Source organism: Pleurodeles waltl, chromosome 9 (genome assembly GCF_031143425.1).
Source record: "Pleurodeles waltl isolate 20211129_DDA chromosome 9, aPleWal1.hap1.20221129, whole genome shotgun sequence".
In the NCBI taxonomy this organism is placed as follows: Eukaryota; Metazoa; Chordata; class Amphibia; order Caudata; family Salamandridae; genus Pleurodeles; species Pleurodeles waltl.
Genome location: NC_090448.1, coordinates 334,397,939 through 334,417,541, shown reverse-complemented (window position 1 = coordinate 334,417,541; position 19,603 = coordinate 334,397,939). Strand labels below are relative to the sequence as shown.

The window sequence follows — 19,603 nt, the reverse complement described above, 5'->3', positions numbered from 1 at the left end:
GAGAAGTTGTATCAGTTTCTGAAGAACAAGCTACTTACCTTTGGTAACGCCTTATCTGGTAGAGACTCTATATAGTTGCAGATTCCTTTCCTTAGAATTATCCCCAGGCATCAGATGGGATCCAGCAATTTTTAAACAGTACCACTGCACACCAGTAGGTGATTTAATTCAGCTCCATGTCGATGTCTTCTGTGCCTGAAGTGACAAAGAGGGTACCTACATAGGTGACACCTCGTTGCACTGATGTCAGTTCATTCTTGCATGTTTCCACACCAGTAATGCTAAGCCACAATAAAGACCGACCCTTGGTGTGAGTTGCTAGGGCCCTTTGTAAGGGGAAAACATAGTTAATCAGGTCGCAGAGCAGGGACGATGGGAGGGTCGGTAATGAATCAGCAGCTTGATAGATTCTCTACCAGTTAAGGGGTTCATCTGATAGGCTTCTAGCCGCAGATTCCTTACCTTCGAAAAGATACTCAAGCAATGCCTCCCCAGAAGCAGGCCTGCAAACCCAACTTGGACCAGAAGGTCCTGCAGGACTGAACAGGCAAAATGCCCATCCTGACAGACCTGACTGTCCAGGGTGTAGTGCTTTGTGAACGTGTGCAGTGAAGACCATGTTTTATCCTGACAAATGTCTAGAACTGAAACTCTGCGAGCTAACGACTTGGTTGGAGCTTTTGCTCTTCTAGAATGAGCATGCAAGCCCTCCGTCAGCTGCTTTTTGGCCAGTGCTTAGCAGATTTTTATGCAGAGCACAATCCATCTCGAAATGGTTTGTTTCTGCACAGCCTTCCATTTCTTGGCCCCAGGGTACCATACAGAGATTTGGTCATCCACCTGGAATTCTTTTGTGCAGTCAAAGTAGAATGACAATGCTTTTTTTTGCATCCAAATGAGTCTCTCCTCTTCCTTAAGATGATGTGGGGCATTAAATGTAGGCAAAATGATCATCTAGCCTACGTGGAAAGGGGTGGCCACCTTCGGGAGGAAAGAAGCATGTGTTCATAGGATGTTTGCCAGGATACAAAATGGTGTAAGGCAGGTGTACCGAGAGAGGCTACAACTTGCTGACCCCCCTGGTCAACGTAATAGCCACCAGAGAGGCGGTTTTAATGGTTAATAACCAAAAAGGCTAGTTGTTTAATGGCTCAAAAGTTGTGCACATCAGGGAAGTAAGGACCGGGTTCAAATCACACTGATGAATGGCCTGGGTAGAAAGAAGTGTCAAAAACCATTGAGGAATTTCGGCACAGCAGGTGACTTAAATAAAGAAGGTTGGTCCTGCAACTACAAAATAGCAGAAATGTCTGAAAGATAGCCCTTAACTGTTCTCAGAGCAGAGCCATGCTGAGCCAAAGAAAGGGCAAATAATAGGACCGAAGAGGAGCAGATCGGGGATCAGTGCTTTTTGATTATACACACAATGCCACACATGTTTTACACTGACAGGAGTACACTGATTTGGTAGAGGGACGCCTGGCTGCCACAATAACATCAGACTACAGGAGGAAGGCCGAAGGCTGTTATCTGTCGGCGCTCAATTTCCACTCATGAAGGTGGAGATTGTGCAAGTTCGGTTGCAGAACCCTCCCCAGTTGCTGCGACCGAGGAGCCCACACCGAAAGAGGCAGTTGAACCAGAAGAGAGCTGCTGAACAGCTGGAGATCCCAGACACTCTGTGCCCAATTCAGAGCCAAACGAATGGCGTAGGCTCATTTGTTTCTTGTCTTGAGAACTGAGCAGGAGTGGTGTTCGCGGAAAGGCGTACAGGAGGCTGGAGTTCAAAGTGAGAACTGCTTCGGAAACTCCAACGCACAGAACTACTGACATTGCGTGTTCTCAACGGCGGTGAATAAATCTAACCAAGGCTCTCCCCAATCTTGGAAGATGCCTTGCAGCACCTCTGAATGGAGACGCCATTCATGATCAGTGAAACATCAGCTGCTGAGTTTGTGTATGCTGGCATTCGAGAGTCTGCCAGGGGTTGAACCTTCAGGGAAATTCCCTGGTGTTCCAGCTTTGTCAAGAGACGCAGCACCTCTTGACTAAAGGTCCATTACCCCACCCCGCCTTGCTTGTTGCAGTACCATACGGTGGTGGTGGTTTTGTCTGTGAACACCTGCACTAGCGTTCCCTTGATGGAGGGTAAAAAGGTCTTCACTGCAAAGCAAATCGCCCAAAGTGACGCCACCCTTCCCTGCAAGTTGCAGTACCACATGGCAGTGGTGTTGCCTGCGAACATCTGCACCAGCCTTCCCTTGATGGAGGGTAGAAAGGCCTTCACTGTCAAGCGAATTGCCCAAAGCTCCAACAAGTTGATATGGAGTCTGGACTCCACCAGATGCAAGAGTCCTCTGAACACCACCTCTCCCAGATGGCTGCCCCAGCCCAGGAGCAATGCAGCTATTACTACAGTCCGCTCTGTCTGGGGAAGGGAGATGGGTCTGCTACTGACACAATTTCAGTTTGTTAGCCACCACAGCAGGTCTTTTTCAGTTCCCTCCTGGATCTGGACCATGTCAGAGAGATTAACCAAATGCTGCGCTTATTGGAACTTCAAGTCCCACCGGAGAGACCCCAAATGCCAGTGGGCATGCATTACCAGAAGGAGGCTCAGGAGCCTCAGAACCTGTCTCATTGAAATCCAGAATACAAGCTGAAACATCGGTATCATAGCCTGAATATCCTGGACTCACCATTCAGGAGGATAAGCCTGAAACTACACTGTCCCCCGAACAGCTCCAATGAAAGGGAGCAACTGAAAGGGAGTTAGGTATGACTTTGGCATCTTAAAAGTAATCCCAGCGATTTTAGGAGGTTTGCCGTAGTCTGGATGTGGGAGACAACTGCCCGGAACAAGCCTGCTTTCAACAGCCAGTCGTGGAGTTCTGGGAAGACTGGAACCCCATACCTCTGCAAATGTGCTGCAACCACCACCATTCCCCCGGTGAACACCCGAGGGATGCTAGTAAGTCTGAAAGGACGGCAAACTGAAAATGTTTGTGGCCCACCATGAACCTCAGGAAATGTCTGACGCAGGATGGGGATGCGAAAGTATGCATCTGCAAATCCAAATCTACCATCCAGTCTCCTGGGACTTGGGCAGGCAGAACTTGAGCGAGCGTGAGCATTTTGAGTTTCTCCTGTTTGAGCAGGTCTAGCTTAGGACAAAGACCTCTTTCCTTCTTGAGCACTACATAGTAGCGGGAATAGCAATCACAATCTGTTTCTGATGTCTGCACCCTCTCTATAGCTCTCTCAGCCAAGCCAGCCAACTCTTCCTAGCAACGTAAGGAAAGATGGTCCTCCATTAACCTGTCTTCAGTAGGTGTCATGAGTGGAGGGGCAGCCGTAAAGGAGATGAAGTAGCCCCTTTGTACAATCTGTAGTACCCAGTGGTCTGAAGTTATTGACCTCCAATAAGGCAAGTGATGGTGTATCCTGCCCCAACTGAATGCTCTTAATGGTAGTAGGGCAAGCTAAAGGGGCTTGGAGACTGCAGCAGCTAAGGGAGTGGTGGACTGGCCCGACCTCTGGCTATCTGTTCCTTGTGATCTGTGGGAATTGTGTTCTTAGCCTCAAAAAGGTGTGGAAGCTTGCTGGCTGTGGTGCCTGGGAGGGTATTGATGTGGTTGAAAACCTGTTTCATGACCACAAAAGGAGCAAAAGGTGGGCTGGGGTTGGCGGGGGGGCCATAGAGAGGTCCAAGGACCTGGCGGTAGCCCTAGAGTCCTTAAGGTGCCAAGTCCTCCTTCTCTCCAAAGAGATAGGAGCTATCAAAGGGCATGTCCATAAGCGATTACTTGGACAACTGCAGAAAAGCCAGTAGTCCTCAGCCAGGTGTGGCGCCTAAAGGTTACCAACAAAGAAATTGATCTGCCCAGCGAGTTGGTCATGTCCCGACCCAGGACGAATGCCGAAGTTTGCTGCATCTCTCCAGTCGGTAAAAGCCTTAGAGAGAGTATGGCATGGGCCTCCTCCGAGACCCTTGGCAGCACTTGCCAACTCTGTCCCAGATTATGTGGAGTAACTGCCCAATAGGCACATGGTGTTCACAGACCACATTGCTAGGCTGGCGGAAGAGAACATACTCTTGCCAAAGGTATCCAGTCTCTTGGATTCCCTACCTGGTGGAGTGGAAGGGAACACACCAGGTTTAGTACTGGAGGGGGAGGCCTGGACCACCAAGCTCTCCAGATTAGGGTTCTGGGTGAGGAAACTGGGGTCCCCTGAAGCAGGGATGTGGCAGTCGTCAGCTACTATACAAGCTTGGACCACGCCCCCAGGAGGATGTCAGTGAGGGCTTCATTAATAGGGAGCAAGAGTTCGGAGAGAGGTCTCAGTTGAAGCACCTCAATCAAGACGTTAGTCTTGACTGCCACTGAGGGCACCTGAAGGTCCAAGACCTTAGCCGCCCTACACACCATCAAAGTGAAAGAGGCCTCCTCTTTTGTAGCCACAGTAGGAGTGGAAACCAAGCTAGTGTCAGGTGAGGAGTCTAACCCACTGGCATCCGCCAGACCCTCATACCAGGTGTCCTTGATATCATCCAGTGAGTGGCAATATTCATCAAGATCGCCATACCCCTCACATTCATTCCCTGTACCAGGCCTGTCATAGACAAAAGGTGCTGTCTCCTACCCCGAAGGTATGGCTCCTGACGGCACCAGAAATGCTGGTCCTGCTCTTGAGGAAGCACTCCCTCAGTGCCTTCGGGTGCATGGTGTGGCAATGCTTGCAGGCCTTTGAGTCATGGTCTTTCTTGGGGCACCAGAGAGAGACTAAGTGGAGGCGCCACATGGTTTGAAACCAGCTGGCTTCTTGGGAGACATCTGTCATACCAGCACAAAGGAATTTTTCTACAAAATAGTTGACAAAATGCTGCCTAAACCCAGTCACAAAGTGACTTGGGGGGGAGGGGAGCTGTTCAGGCTCTGTGCTATCTGGCATGGAAAGGAAAGAACTAACGTCAGCACGTCCAGGTGGCACCTACGTAGGTACAGCATACTTTTTGCCAGGACGACAACGACGTGGAGCACGGTTTATGCCACCTATGTGCGCACAGGGCTACTGCTCAAGAATTTCAGGATCCAGTCTGACACCTGGGGATAATTCTATGGTAAGGAATCTGTGGCTAGAAGTCTCTATAAGATACTATTTTCTGGACCCAGAAAGTTATAACTAAAGGTTCCGAAGGAATACCAACAACAAACACAGCACATAATATATTTGCGTACCTTGGGATCGTATTAATCGCAGCACTAATTAACAGTAAAGGAACGAGGGCATCAAGGAATCTGCAGGAATGTAACTCTCTATTCTGATTGATACATCTTCCTGCAGAGTCCCAAAGCAATACCATCCTAGGAGGTGGGATAGTGTAGTACTAGGTAACCTAAGCAGTCAATCAGCACAGCTCAGGCGAAGTACCAGTCACTACTAGCTTTAAGCATAAGATGGAAGGGCTTGACAAAAATATACAGGTATGACTATGTGCTGCCTGGCAGATGTTAGCAAACAGGATGCCTCCGGAGGAAACCATGCTGGCAGCCACGGCCTTAGTGCTTGGTTGAAAGCCATTCAGATGATCTTTCTTGGCCAAAGTGTAGCAGGTTTTGGTACATAGGATAACCTAAAGCAAAATGGTGCGCTTGATACCGTCTTGCCCTTTTTAGCTTCCACTACGGCCACAAAGAGTTGATCTTCAATGCTGTTGTGGTGCTATGTTATGACACCACACGTCGGGGGAATCAAGCCTGTACATCTACTATTCCACATTGGTCAAATGAGGAGGCAGTAAGAAAGATGGAAGGTTAAAAAGACTAACCGTTATGGTAAGCGGATGCCACATGATTAAGAAGGATTGACTGCTGCGAAGGACCAACTTCTTGGAGTAGAAAACTGTGGAAGGACGACGAGCTGAGAGGGCCTGAAGTTACTGCCGCTAGCACCACAGTCTTCCATGTAAGAAGCCAAACCAGGTAACTGTGCATCAGCTTGAATGGGGATGTCTTCAAGAAAGTTGGCACAAAATTCAAATCCCACTGAGCAACAGTAACTGAAGTGAAAGGAACAAATTTACATTACTTGTAGAAAATATGCCACTTGTGGTTATTTAAACTGGGAAGGTTTATCAGGTAGATCCATCAAGTCAGATGGGACAACCAAATAGCTCCTAACTGTTTCACTGACAGACTCTGCTATGCAAAGAACAACTTGAATCATAGGTAACCGGAAAGGTGAGATTTAAAGGGATCTAAGTCTGGACAAATGTGTTCCACCTTTGTTGGAGAGGAAAAGGTGGCTGTATTCTGAGTACCAACAGATCAGTTTGCCAGGTCCTGTTTACTCGTTCTTGGTCAATCAGCTGTGCTTGATTTCCACTCCCCAACCCCTTTTCTGAAGGTCAGAAACTGAATCAGTGAGAACTTGTACAAGTCATGAGACCACTTTAACCTTCCTATTCTGATTTTCTGAGCTGGGGCAAAGAGTTACATGAATGGGGAGAAGGACACAGAGCAGAAAGGAGCTACTGTGCCCAAACCCTGGTGGTCGAAGTTCTTTGAAACTAGTGTCCCGAGTTTCGACCTATATTAGCTCTGAAAATTGGACCAAGTACAACCCTTTCTGCTCGTGACTCTCAGGGTGGAGAAGACAAGCAGTCAAAGACTTCAAGTAGGTGGTGTGGGGAGCATGAGTCACAATAAGGTATTGCCTAGCCCATTTTCTTTTTTTTAAATAAAGCACTTTCATCTAACAACGAAACTTAATACTACATTAACTGCAATTACATGGTTGTAATCCTTGTTATGATCTTAATTAATACACTAAATCACACTTCTAGTAGTCTGTCCCTGCGCTGGGTGATCTTAAAGGCTATAGTCCCCAATAGACTGTGGACACTGGCTTTAACTAGGCATAGGTGCAAATTCCTTCATGTTACGCTCCTGATCAAATACACAACTCGGTTCAACATCTTTCTTCCCTTGCTTCAAAAACTCAAGTCCACACATTCAATCCAGTTTCTCTTTCGGGTTGCAGGCTAAGTCCTGCTTTTATTTGCAGAGTGCTGCTATAGTTCTAATGGTGCAGTGAGCAAAGATGCTCCCCTGATGCTGAGGCCACTGTGACTTTAGGCACCATAGATTGGCCTTCATCTGGCACCAGCTGGATGCACAAAAGCATAACACCAAGCAGATGCAAGAGCTGCAGAACCAGGATGCATGTCGGAATAAGAAACTTAGGAAACATCTCCTAAATATCTGCTATCTTCTGAGGTAGAGGAAAGGTCTTTATTCAGGCTTGTCCAGTACTGTTCCTTAAAAGATCAGTCTCTGCGTTTAAGACAGGTAAGACATTTGGGCATTGATAATAAAGCCCAAGATGCAGAATTGTTGTTGCCTGAAGAAGGCATTCCTTTACCACACCAGAGGACCCTGCCTTCACCAGACAGGGGTCCCAGTATGGAAATACCTGGACTTCTGGTGGTCGAAGTGAAGCCACCACATCAGCCAATATAAGAACTCTAACCACCCCCCTGCATTTAAGGCCAGCAGGGCATTGGTTAGAAAGTTACTGAGGGGTGCCATCTTGACCCTATCCTGCTGAATAAACAGGTTCAGAAGACGAAGATCCAGAATGAGTCTCCGGTCTCAAACTTGCTTCCTCCTTGGGGATCAAGAAGTGAGGCGAGTAGAACTCCATGCCTCTTTCTTTCAGAGGCATCACTTCTAAGGTCCCTTGTTCAGCAGTGCAAGGATTCCTGGCTCCAAAATCTTGGTGTGCTCCAGAGAGCATGTCTGGGTGGATAGAGAGCATTCAGTGGGTGGGGGGGGCAGGAAGATTAAAGTGCAACACGTGGTTTAACAAGGTGACCCCGCAGTCTGTTGTGATTGTCTCCAAATTGATGGAAAAGTGTAGGCCCTACATACTCAACACACCTTATCGGAAGACGATGGCATAAAGGGGAGATGGAGAGGTTTTGAGAAAGCAGAGCTGGCAGAATTTGGTGACTGTTGCATTTACTGCTGTTGTCAGTTATGGCATCACCTAGATCCACTCCTACCCTGACAGGAGTGATGATGTTGTTGGTGTGTCTAGACCAGCTGAAAAGGTTGCCTTTACGTGGATTGGACTGTCATGGAATGTTTTTGAAACTTCCTCCGTTGTTGATGGAACTGGCTCACAGTGGAGGCTAGGCTTGCAAAGCGAGCCATAGCTCTGTTGTTTTTTTTAAAGTTCCAGGGAGGAATTACTTTTATGCAAATAACCACTTTCCATTGAAGGGTGTGTCCATTAATGTGACTTGGATATCACCAGAGAATCCAGTGGTGTGCATCTACGTGTGCCATCGTAGAGTGACAACCGTGCCCATGGACAGGGTAACAGTGTCCACAGAATTGACACTTAGCTTCAAGAACTCTTAGAGTGTATCCAAACCATCATTGACCAGATGTTTAAATGGCTTTTTATACTTTCTAGCAAGCTGTAGGTTTTGCTGACTCCCAAAAACTAATGAACATATCTGCCCAGAAGACTGGTTGCATTAGCAGTACAGAGAGTGAGACTACTGGAAGCAAATCAAATGTTGCCCCATAGTATCAAGTTTTTTTTGACTGTCTACTGGGAGATGCCTTAGGCATTTGTGTTTTGTTTCATGGAGAAGCTTCAACTACCAGATTCCTGAAGACAGATGAGAACTACCAGTGGATTCCTGAAGACAGACCCACTGAAGACAAAAGTGTGGGTAAACCAGAACAGACCCATGGCATTTGACTATATTTCTGTGTACTGCTTGATCCAAAAACAGTTTCCCCATTTAACAATGACAGGATCCAAAAGAGTTTCCTTGAATGGAGGCAAGGGCCTCCATTGGCCTCCATTCAAGGAGGGGGGTGCAAGATCTCCGTTCAAATGTTGGACTTTGTTTATGCAGAGGGCAAAGTCAATTCCTAGGCTCCAGCTAATTCTTGTACCACAGTTGTAAATGACGAAACATCTTCTCAAGAAGGGCCAGCGGGCTAAGGGTTGCCCTCTTCTGGTAGTGTCCAGCAGAGGGCAAAGTCAATTCCAAGGCTCCAGATAATTCGTGTACCACAGTTGTAAATGAGGAAACATCTTCTCAAGAAGGGCCAGCGGGCTAAGGGTTGCCCTCTTCTGGTAGTGTTCACACCACTTTCATTTTGTAAGTCCGAATACAAACCAGCATCGGTGTAGTAGTGGGAAGGAGGCTAAGAAACTGTGAATTATCATGTATATTTCATGAACATCACTAAGAGCCAAAAACAGCTCCTCCATCTCGATGAATCTGAGTCCTAGGAAAGTGCTCTGCCTAGGGGACTTAGTTTAAGTTCATCTTGACTTACTTTTTCGTCATACTAATGGTTAACTCTGGCATATCTGGCTTTGAAGGCCGTAGTGTAGTCTAATCTGAATGGACAGGCGATGGTGCCTTTGTAGACATCAACTTCTTCTTGGGTGCCCAGATCCAGCACGGCTGGTGGAAGGCCTTCATCTGCTTTTTCAGTATCTGAATATTATCTGATAAGAAAGAAAGATACCTGCCTCGGAACAGCATCAAGACTCTGGACATTCCTGGGAGCTGGACCATTTCCTCAAGAAAAATAATGATTGCTCCTTCTCATAGCACTTTCTGCTCGATATTGGAAGCTATTTCAAAAGTTGTTACCTGACAGCTGACTTAGCTATGTTTGAGTAAGAGCACTTTGGTTTCTCCCTGCGGACCTTGGCCAAAAACAGCTTGACCCTCGGCTCCCCTGATGGCCTTTGAGTGCTTGGAAACACATGGATAGCAGGCTGCAGTGTTGTGTTCTGATCCTAGACATAACATGCAGATGCCATGAGAGTCCAACAAGGGCATCTTATGGTATAAACTCTAAAACTTTAGGAGAAGACCTTTAACATGGTTTTTGCTGATATGCTTGTTTTAGTGAGACAAGGAGAGCTCAGGACCCGCATCAGTTAAGCCAAGCATACCAGGAACTGATGGCATTGCACCACTCAGCTCCTAGCGTACTCTGGTGTGTCATATCAGGATTATCCGCTGAAGCTGCATGGCACTACGTGGAGGTGCTAGAAACCTAATGCTGGGGAAAATTGTGGACCAATCTAAAGTGTGAAAATAAATAAGGTGAACAATCTGTGGGTAAATATATACATCTAAAGAAATTACTTCAGTTTTGTTCTGGAGTAGTAGACCCTATGTAAAATATTAGGTTGTATTCTGTAAAGTGTGCCCTAATAAATACCTCTTTGGGTACATCAAGGCTTCCTGCCAATCCTTCTCCTCTTCCTCCAGAACTACAATTACTTTTCCAGTTGGGGTTTAGGTTGACCAGTATATGTAAAGCATTGTTTGCATCAGTGAGCTGTTTATCTATTCAATTAAAGCAGGTTGCAAATGGATTGCTCAACTACACAACACTTTCAGTCCTCCTAGAATATTTAGCCAGATCACAACTGGGACTGTGATGCTGGCAACAAGTGTTGCTGAATTCCACTTATGAAAGCAGGATGACATGACATTTACGGTTAGAACATTTATTCAGTAGAATTTCACAAGAATATGCTGCTCATTGTGGGACTCACTGGTAAGTCCAAAATTGTGTGATCAATGACAGTGGAATTCCTCTCTAGGTTACGCAGTATATCTTCTTTCTAGAAATGCATGTCGTTGCTAAGCAGCAATTCGGTTGGGGCTTTATCAGTTACCAGCGGTGACGGGTGGTGCTGAGGTGGACTGGCACTAAATGGCAACAAATGAGACATTGCTACTGGGCATAATGATAATTGTATTGTAAGGAAGTGAAGAAGTAGCTAGTATCCCATTTCTGCCTGAAAATACAGTAAGCCCATAGGTTGATTACAGCTCTTGTTCCCCTAGGATTCTGGATGGACATTGGGCAACCCAAGGACTTCTTGACGGGGATGTGCATGTACTTGCAGTCACTGAGGCAAAAGCATCCGGAGAGGTTACTTTCAGGCCCTGGATTTGTTGGGAATGTGTTAGTGGTAAGTAGAAAAATAAATGGTGTAACAAATGTTGACGACTGTGCAAATATCAAGCACAAACAGCATATCTTTTTTCTCATTTTAAAGGATGTAACGGGTACTGTCAATTCCCATGCAAAAATATTACAAACTTATAGTGCTATGACCAATTACAAGTCACTTTTGTGCGAGTCTTGGACTCAGTCTCCCTTTTGGGGTCCAGACATGTTGCCTTAATTGGCTGACTGAACCCAGACGTGAAACATACTTAAACCTGCCCCTTCTACTTAGCCTTGACAGACTTACTGTGCTGCCACAGTCATGACGTATGCTGACAACTTTATGCTGTTACTTGAGCCTTGATTTTACATTTGTGTTTGTGTGCAAATGCATTTGCTTCAATAGCTGTAGCTTGTGTTGTTTTCTCACAGTCTCTCATTTAAACTGTTCTCTGCATTGACCAACGTTGTTAACCTTCTATACTATGGTGACCCAATTGTGAGCCTGCTCTGTAGTGACCTATTTCTCTCCATGGCAGCATGTCAGTAGGCCTGGTTGATGGTTCACCCTTGCCGTCCTGTTGATAGTTGTTTCCTATGGTGACCTACTCTTAGGCCATACGTACACTGATCTCTTGGTAAGCTTGCCAATGTGGTGACCTGTTCAGAGCCGGCCTCTATCACTTTTTGTGCCATACCCCTGTGACACCTTGCTCGGAGACATTGAAGCGTGTGTTCAGTGCATGCTGATAAATACAAAGTTAAAGCATTTATGAGAATATTTACAACGACATTCAAACACAACACTACCTCAAGAATGTCACAGTGACTGGTTCACATTTCATCATATGTAACATCACTAGAAGCACATACCTATTCTCAATAAGCTCACCCGAAAACATTATCTATACAGAAAGAACTCCAAAAATAGAAAGCAAAATCAACAGCGTATCAGTGATAAGCACTAACTAAACAGCGCATTTAAAGACATTGTACTAAAAATAGTTCTTGGCTCAGTGAACACCATTACACTTATGTTTCCTAGCTTTTCTAACAATTTATATTAATTCGTACCTTCTCTCAGGCACTGTATTTGGAAAGGCTTATACTCCACATTACGGATATCGTTTTTTTATTATGTGAATAAATGTGTTTGATTTTGAATTAAAATAATTTTCCATATGTGTTTGAGAACTTCCGATATAGTACCTTATATGTAAGTGTGCCCTATTGAAGGCCTATCCAGAGGCCAGCTCTTGTGGCCAGCTGCTCAGAAGCCTGTGTTGGTCTTCATTTTCCTGCATTGGGTGTTAAGCTGTTTGCCTGATGATCCACATATTTATGGCACTACTTATACAGAGATGCCATTAGCAAAGTGAAATCCTGGAATGCAGAGACAGAGGTGGGATTCTCTGTGTTTTATTTCATTTTGTAAATTTAAATGTGTCTTTACACTTTTTAGCTTCTCTCACCACTGAAAAAATAGTGAATTGTCCATACATAGTACCTAAAATACGAACCATCACCAAAAATTCTAAAGAGTGGTACATGCTCATGGTTTGGACTTTAATAGGTCTTATGCTCAAAGTCCGTTTTCTCTGAGCAGTTTTATAGGAAATAATTGTAATGATTCATTTGTCATAAAATAGCAACTCATTTACAGATTTCTACTACCCTAATGGGATTGGAAAGTCTCATGCATTGTAAACCAGTGTGTACCCCTACCCTTAGTGCCAGACTGCATGTAAAGCTGGTATCCTAACATTTTGTTTGGCCATAGCTGCCATGCTAATCTTAGGTGTACATTGTTGCCTAGGCCTGTCCCTGGTCATGTGAGGTTCAAAATCTTTCTGGGAGCTGGTGCAGTACACAGAGCTTTCCCTCAAAACGGACATTACATTCTGGTCCCTGCTCTGGGTGTATCAAAGATAGTGCTGGTGGCAGCCTACTTGTTTTGTGAATCTTTAGTGTGACCAGGCCTTTTTCCTCTGTCAGCGAGTGTTCAGTCTGCTCACCTCTCTCATGTAAAGTTCTGCTATTATTTGAAGCTCAGAACTGTATGCTGACTTCAGTGTGTTTGGCGGTGCTTGTGTGTGTTTGAGAAGTGAGTGTCTATCATGTTTGGTAATAGGACTCTGAGTGTGGTATGAGTCCTGGGACCAGTAGGATCCATTCTGGATGCCCCTGGTTTAACATGGTACACGGTGGGGAATGAGGACAGCTTTCCCAGACAGTGGCTGTGTATTGACTGCATTCCTGTGACAGGAAGGTGGAGACTCAAACACTAAAGTGAAGCTGGGTGGAGATAGGACATCCCTTAGCAGTTCAGTGAGGACCTGGTTAGCAGAGCTATACTGATTAGTTCTTCCTGAGCACTGCCGGTGGTAGGTGCGAAGGGTGGAACTGCAGTTTCTGGTGATCACTAAGAGGACATTTATAGGCAGAACCTACCCTTTAATCTGTGTCTAATTGCACCTGCCTGTCATCAGGCTTCCTGAAGCAGCAGAGATTTCACACTTCATTGTGACCATAGTTTGGCTACTCCCAAGGAGCCAGCCACATTGCTACGTGGTTTAAGTGCATTCACCTTGCACAAGTGTTGTGTGAGGAACTGCCAGAAAATGGAGGTTGAAAGAGAACCAACCCAAATTGTTTTTTAATCCTCAGATTCACATCCCATGTTTGGAAAATGTATAAAGTGAAAAAGAACCTGCAAGAGTGAGAATAAAGGCAGGGAGTGTCTGGTGGTGTATGAAGAAGGCGTGAGGCAGAATCAAGATCACTCCCTTTTGGTATTCGGCACTCTGGACATTAAATATTGCCATGCACGGGCTTCTGAGCAAATATTTAAGCCCCTGAACATGTTCTATAATATTGAAATGATCACTGAATTATTGGAAGGTTGTCTGTGTCCCCTGTGCAATATTAACTGACAATGACATTTTTGCTCAGGGTGCTCCTCCCGGCCTTTGTATCTGAAGACGGAGTGTGCTGACATTGGAATAATGCATAATGTAGTGAGAGGACTCTGCACCAGAAAAAACGGTCTTGAGAGACCCTCAAAGAAGAAACTTCGAGTAACAAATCGTTTGGCACTTTGCATTCTGTCTCCCCGGTACACAGAGGTTTACTTTCAAGTCTATCTACTACGCTACGTTTCCCTTTCCTGGCCAACCTTGCGCTTGAGTGACACAGGATCCAGTCAGCTTGTCTGCACTGGACTTATCATTCTAGGAAGATAGGCTGTAGAATCATAAAATATTTGCCATTAATGGAATTCATAAAGCCATACATCATGGGGATAAATGTATGCTTGGAGCCAATATGCTACTTCTGACAGGTATGCTTGGAGCCAATATGCTACTTCTGACAGGTTCCTATACAGCTCTGCAGCTAAATGTGATTGGGTGCCAAGGGTGTCCTTCTGTCTACATTGGAAAAACTTCAGGACCCAGTCTTTCTCCTGTGGATACTTCAAATGATGCTGAATCTGTGAGATCTTTCCATTAGAACAGTAAGTACAAACACATTTCCTAGTTGTAGTTCTGCATGAGTAATGCTAATGCAAGATTTTTTGGTCGGGAACTAAGACTATACAGTATGATCTATTGTTTGAAACAAGTGGGGGAGAGATTGGTGGGCATGGGAATTACAGTCCCAACCGTCATTGACAACTGATGTGATTGTGTTTGAAGTTCACACCTCATTTGCTCACCAGTATTTTGGTGCATCTATAAAACATGCTTTTTATAAGTGGTGAGGTGCAAGTTTTTACCACACAACTGTGCCTCTTTAGAGATCTAGAAAAGCCTTGCTTATTTTGTAGCTTTGCTCCTCCTACAGACCAGGCCTGGATTTATTATAGTGGCATGGGTGCTTGTGTGGCGCATGGTGACAACACCAATTTACCTTTTCCATCTGAAACTTTTTTTTTCCACAAGTTAACTTAAGTACTTCAGCACAATCCCTTTACACTGTGGAGCGCCAGCTATGCTGCAATCTGTGAAGGGAGAGGAGGTGGAAATAGGGTTGGCGTATTACAAACAATAGCAGGTTTTCACACAAATCCATCTACTTTAATAGCCAGCTTTGTTTGAAAACCTAAAACCAAAGGAAATTGAGTGCAGAAAGGGGTAAGTGGATTATCTTGTGATGTTCCAAAGCATATATATATATATATCATAGTTCTAGGATTTCTTACCAAGCAACACTCACTGTTGGATATTTTGCATGGGTGTTGTGCTGTAAGTTCCGCGCCTTGTGCAATTTTTATCTCCTCAGAGGCCCACCTCCTTCCTGTGTGGGGGTGTCTTTTAGCTTTATTTATGGGGGTTCCTTCGTATGCCCGCCCACCATTGACTTGCTAAATCTGGATTTGTGCAGTTTTTCGTCATTTCTGCAGTGGAACACTGCTGATTTTCACACAGCGCTTCATGAGTGTTAGTAAATCTGGGCCACATTCTGCTAATGTCCTTCTTGTCGGTAAGAGGAACTTCTGTTTTGGTTGAAACCAAATAGTTTACTTGAACATGCAAACAGAGGTCAGACCAGAGAAGGCTGCACATGTGCTGAAGATCTTTCTATTTTAAAAGTATAGATTGTGTTATCTAAAAGATGTGAAGTACTTCATAGTGACACAACTGTAGACCTCTGTCTTTCGGGAGAGTACCTGGCTTTATGCTCAGAGCTACCGACTTTGGAACTGGGGAACCAGGTTTGAGTCTCTGCATCGGCTCAACATCTCATGATTCGGGGCAAATCACCTAGGGCCAGATGTACATACGTGTGATCACAAAATACTAGTCTCAATGTGCATCCAGAATTATTCTATTATGGTAATTTGTGAAGCAACCAATATACTAATAGGTCGGTTTGTAAATTATTGGTTCATCGCGGGCCATAATTCGACCTATCTCAGGAATAATAATGTGGTAGGGAATGACCCTTTAAAAGTTACAGCCTTCATAAGGATGGTGGCCTGCTGAGTTCAGCACACCACCATGTCTGTTTGCTTTTAAAGAAAACAATTTTACCTAGTTTCCTTAAAGGAATATGGGATGCATTTAAACAGAAACATTGAAAAGTGTAATTTTCATTTTTTAAGAGTACTCTTTAAAAAAAAAAATTCAACGTTCATAAAGGGAGGAGGGTCGCTTGGGGACGCTTTCCCGGTTCAAGTGGCTTACCACCCTCTTTGAGGAGGTGGTAAAAGATTAGTCTTTTGCAATCCGAATTCAGTCGCAAAATATTAATACACACCATTCCAATTCAATATTGGGAAGGGATGCTCTAAACATGCTTTTACCAAATGCTAAATCGTTACTTGGTTGGAAACCCAAATAGCGATTCGGTAATGTTATCAGATCGCATCTTGGATTTCGTAACTCAGAAAAAGCTTTTTGTGGTTGCAAGCAGCCCAGTTCTGCGAATCGGGGCGGTGGCGACTGCATAAAGTCTTCCCACATCTGGACCCTAATCTCCTTGTGCTTTAAAAAAAAATGAAAGTAACCTCATGTAACTGAAGCTCATGTAAAGCGCTCCTGTACCTTCGGGTGGAGGTTGCGGTATATCAAACTGCAACAACAAAAACTGTCTTCCTCCGCCCAAAACATTACAGCGATACCTGGTAGGATATACACGTTCTGCTGTTTCAGAGTTATGAAAGTGCCAATAGGGGGCAGCACTTTACTGCGCTAGAGAAAGAATGAATTCTGCCATCTAGAAATCTACATAAACTTCTTTTCTGTTTACGTTCTTCAAAATTAAGGGGATCGCACGATTCTTCTTCCGTGATCATGGGAGTTTTTAGGGGACATATGCATTAAAGCCATTTTTGCTCCGCCGAGGGTTGAGAGGCCCATAACCGTGTTACGTTTCGATTTCGTGTTGCATCGTGCTTGTTTGGCAATATGACTGCCGGACATTTCTCATTAATGTACAGGATCAGGGAGAAATTAAAATATACAGAATAAACTTTACAAAACATGCTTTATGTGTTTAAAAGTAAATGCAAAGAAGCAAAGATCAGTGAAAGTGCTAAAATGGGAAATAAATGCGAATTTAGAACGGATATTTCTTATCGTCCAGCACTCTGTTTACAGCCTAGACTCAGCAGTGACCTTTTGCCAGCTACGTGGCAAGGTGTCTTGAATTGGAGTATTTATTTTTTCCGTGTGGTGAATTGTTAGCTGAGTTTGGACCTTTACAGTTTTTAAGTGACATTGAGAGTCTAAGCCCTGTCATTAGAAGAGCTAATCAGTTAGTTTAAAAAAATGCATCTTCGCTGGTGTTTTCCAGATCTTTTTAGGGGCTCGGTGTGCTTTCTCTTATTCAGTTACTTTCTTTCAATCTCGCATCTTCTTGTCATGTATTTAAATAGTGATGATCTGCTATAGTTCGTTGCGAATGTCTGTTTCTTGGATCTTATTCTTTGTGCTTTATTTAAATAAGTTTCCACGTTCGGTGGTAGATTCTGTTGTTGTACTACGAGAAGGCATCCCCGCTAGGTTTTTATTTCCATAAAACTTTCTTTTTAAGAATACTTGATTTTATTATTTTGTCTTCTATTACATGTCAAGACTTTTTTTGTTTCATGTATTTGCAGACAATAAATTATATTATTACTGCGTATTTTTCTGTTTCCCTCTCAAGGTGATTCTTGTTTGAATTGGTTTTCCATAAAGCTAATGCTTGTATTGTATGATATTGCAACATCTGTACAGAGCTTACTACCCTATATTGGGTACTGAAGTGGCTGCCTACACGGGTAGCACGCTAGACCATGAATGGTGTGTGTCTGGAAGAGTGTTGTCTTTTTTTTAAATCTTGTGTGGGAAGTGTTTCCTTGTTGTGCGTGATGACCACTGAGGTGCGATTATCGTGCTATGGGGATGCAGCACTTAGCAGTGTGATCAATAACGAAGTGTGAGTGAGAGGCGCACAGTTAATGGTTTTCAGTAAGCTAGCAGCTTTGTACAGCTCTTCCGGTCCTTTATGGTTTTTCTTATGATCATAGTCCACTTAGCTAGTTACTGCTCTGGGTTGTCCTTTCTGAACTGTTTTGTTTAAAGTTTGATAATGAGCATGCATAGGTTAAAGGGGAAAACAGTGAAGAGGCCCTGAAGTGGTGGACTGAACTAAAGTTCTCCATTAGCAGCAGCATTTGGCAGATCTCTTTAGTTATTCCAGGTGTATTCTGGTGATTTATTGCTGTGGACTAGTGCAGTACTGGGCGATAGACATGACTCTTAGCAGTTCTGTCTTATGTGAATGTAAGATAGTGCAAGATAATGCATGAGTGCAGTGTTGGCTCTGGTGTTATTGTCTTTGCTGCTGAAGGGGCTATTGTACATACACTGGACATGCTCCATATTATTTTTAGTATCCTCAGTAGGCAGAAGTCTCTGTGGACATGTAATTGTATTTATATAAAACTAACTACCCCTGACAAGGCATTGAAGCTCTTTACAGCAAGTAGCATATTAATCAGGACCCAAAGATTAGCAGTTAATCCAGTGGTTATTGCGATTAGTCGTGTTCTCAAGAAAAAATTACATGCATTTATTTCAGTGACTTAGTGATAGATTGTTTTAATACCAGTTAGGTGTGACCTTCAATGGTGGCTATGTGGTTTCAGGTGAATGATTGGTGAGATAGATAGCCTGATAATATTATGTTACAGGAATCGGATATTTCAGAGGAGAGGTTATGACCTATGGAATGAGGTATCAGCCATTTGCAGAATTTCAGTAAGAAGGATTAAGGCAGTCAAGCATGAGGCTGAGACAAGGCTACATTCAGAAATAGAAGGCTTGCAGAGGATGAGCGTTAAGAAGAGGACCACTGTGGAAAAAAGAAAGGAGAAGAATCAAGTGGAGTAGTAGGTCAAGGACAATTTTTAATGTGGGTTTTAGGAGTATAGTGGGAAAAGGCTTTCTGAAATAACAAGCAATCAGAGGATTTAAACTAACAAGAAACGACATTATACAAGGGAGAAAGCTTAAACAAGTGATTTCAAGTGTACGCACCATTTAAACATTAAGGCCCATATTTTTATACTTTTTTAGCGCCGCATTTGCGCCGCTTTTTGATGCAAAAGCGCTGCAAAGTTACAAAATACAATTGCATTTTGTAACTTTGCGCCGCTTTTGCGTCAGAAAGCGGCGCAAATGCGGCTCTAAAAAAGTATAAATATGGGCCTAAGAGCCTTAGCCTGTTGTGTGCCAAGCCTAGGACAGCCTTTTTGAATATTCTGGAGTACTCCAATATTTTTACAGGTTCTGTGTACTGCACAAGAGGAGCTGGCGCTGAAAACGTAAAGGTTTCATTTAAAGCTTTACACTTACGATTCTGTAATGAAAAGTTTTTTCACTCTCAAAAAATAGTTATTTGGCACTGTCTTGAGAGCGTCCCATCCCGTCACCTGATCCCATCTAGGTGTATGTAGTGGCAGTTTGTGTATGTGGCCATTGTAGTATGTGCATTATATGTTTAAGCGAACCAGAGCGATCGTGACCTGTGTGTTCCAGTTTTGGAAGTCCCTGGCCTATTCCTGTGCATAAGATGAGGATAATGTTTCCTCAGACAGTGGA

At 44.1% G+C, this 19,603-nt stretch overlaps 1 protein-coding gene across 1 annotated transcript in view; it reads left to right on the top strand.

Moving 5' to 3' along the window:
• Window positions 1–19,603, top strand: part of GMPPB (GDP-mannose pyrophosphorylase B) — a 204,452-nt gene that overhangs the window by 111,601 nt on the left and 73,248 nt on the right. Inside the window, exon 8 of the mRNA XM_069206870.1 lies at window positions 10,907–11,034. Coding sequence (XP_069062971.1) covers window positions 10,907–11,034 — 128 coding nt within the window. The remainder of the gene's footprint in view (window positions 1–10,906; window positions 11,035–19,603) is intronic.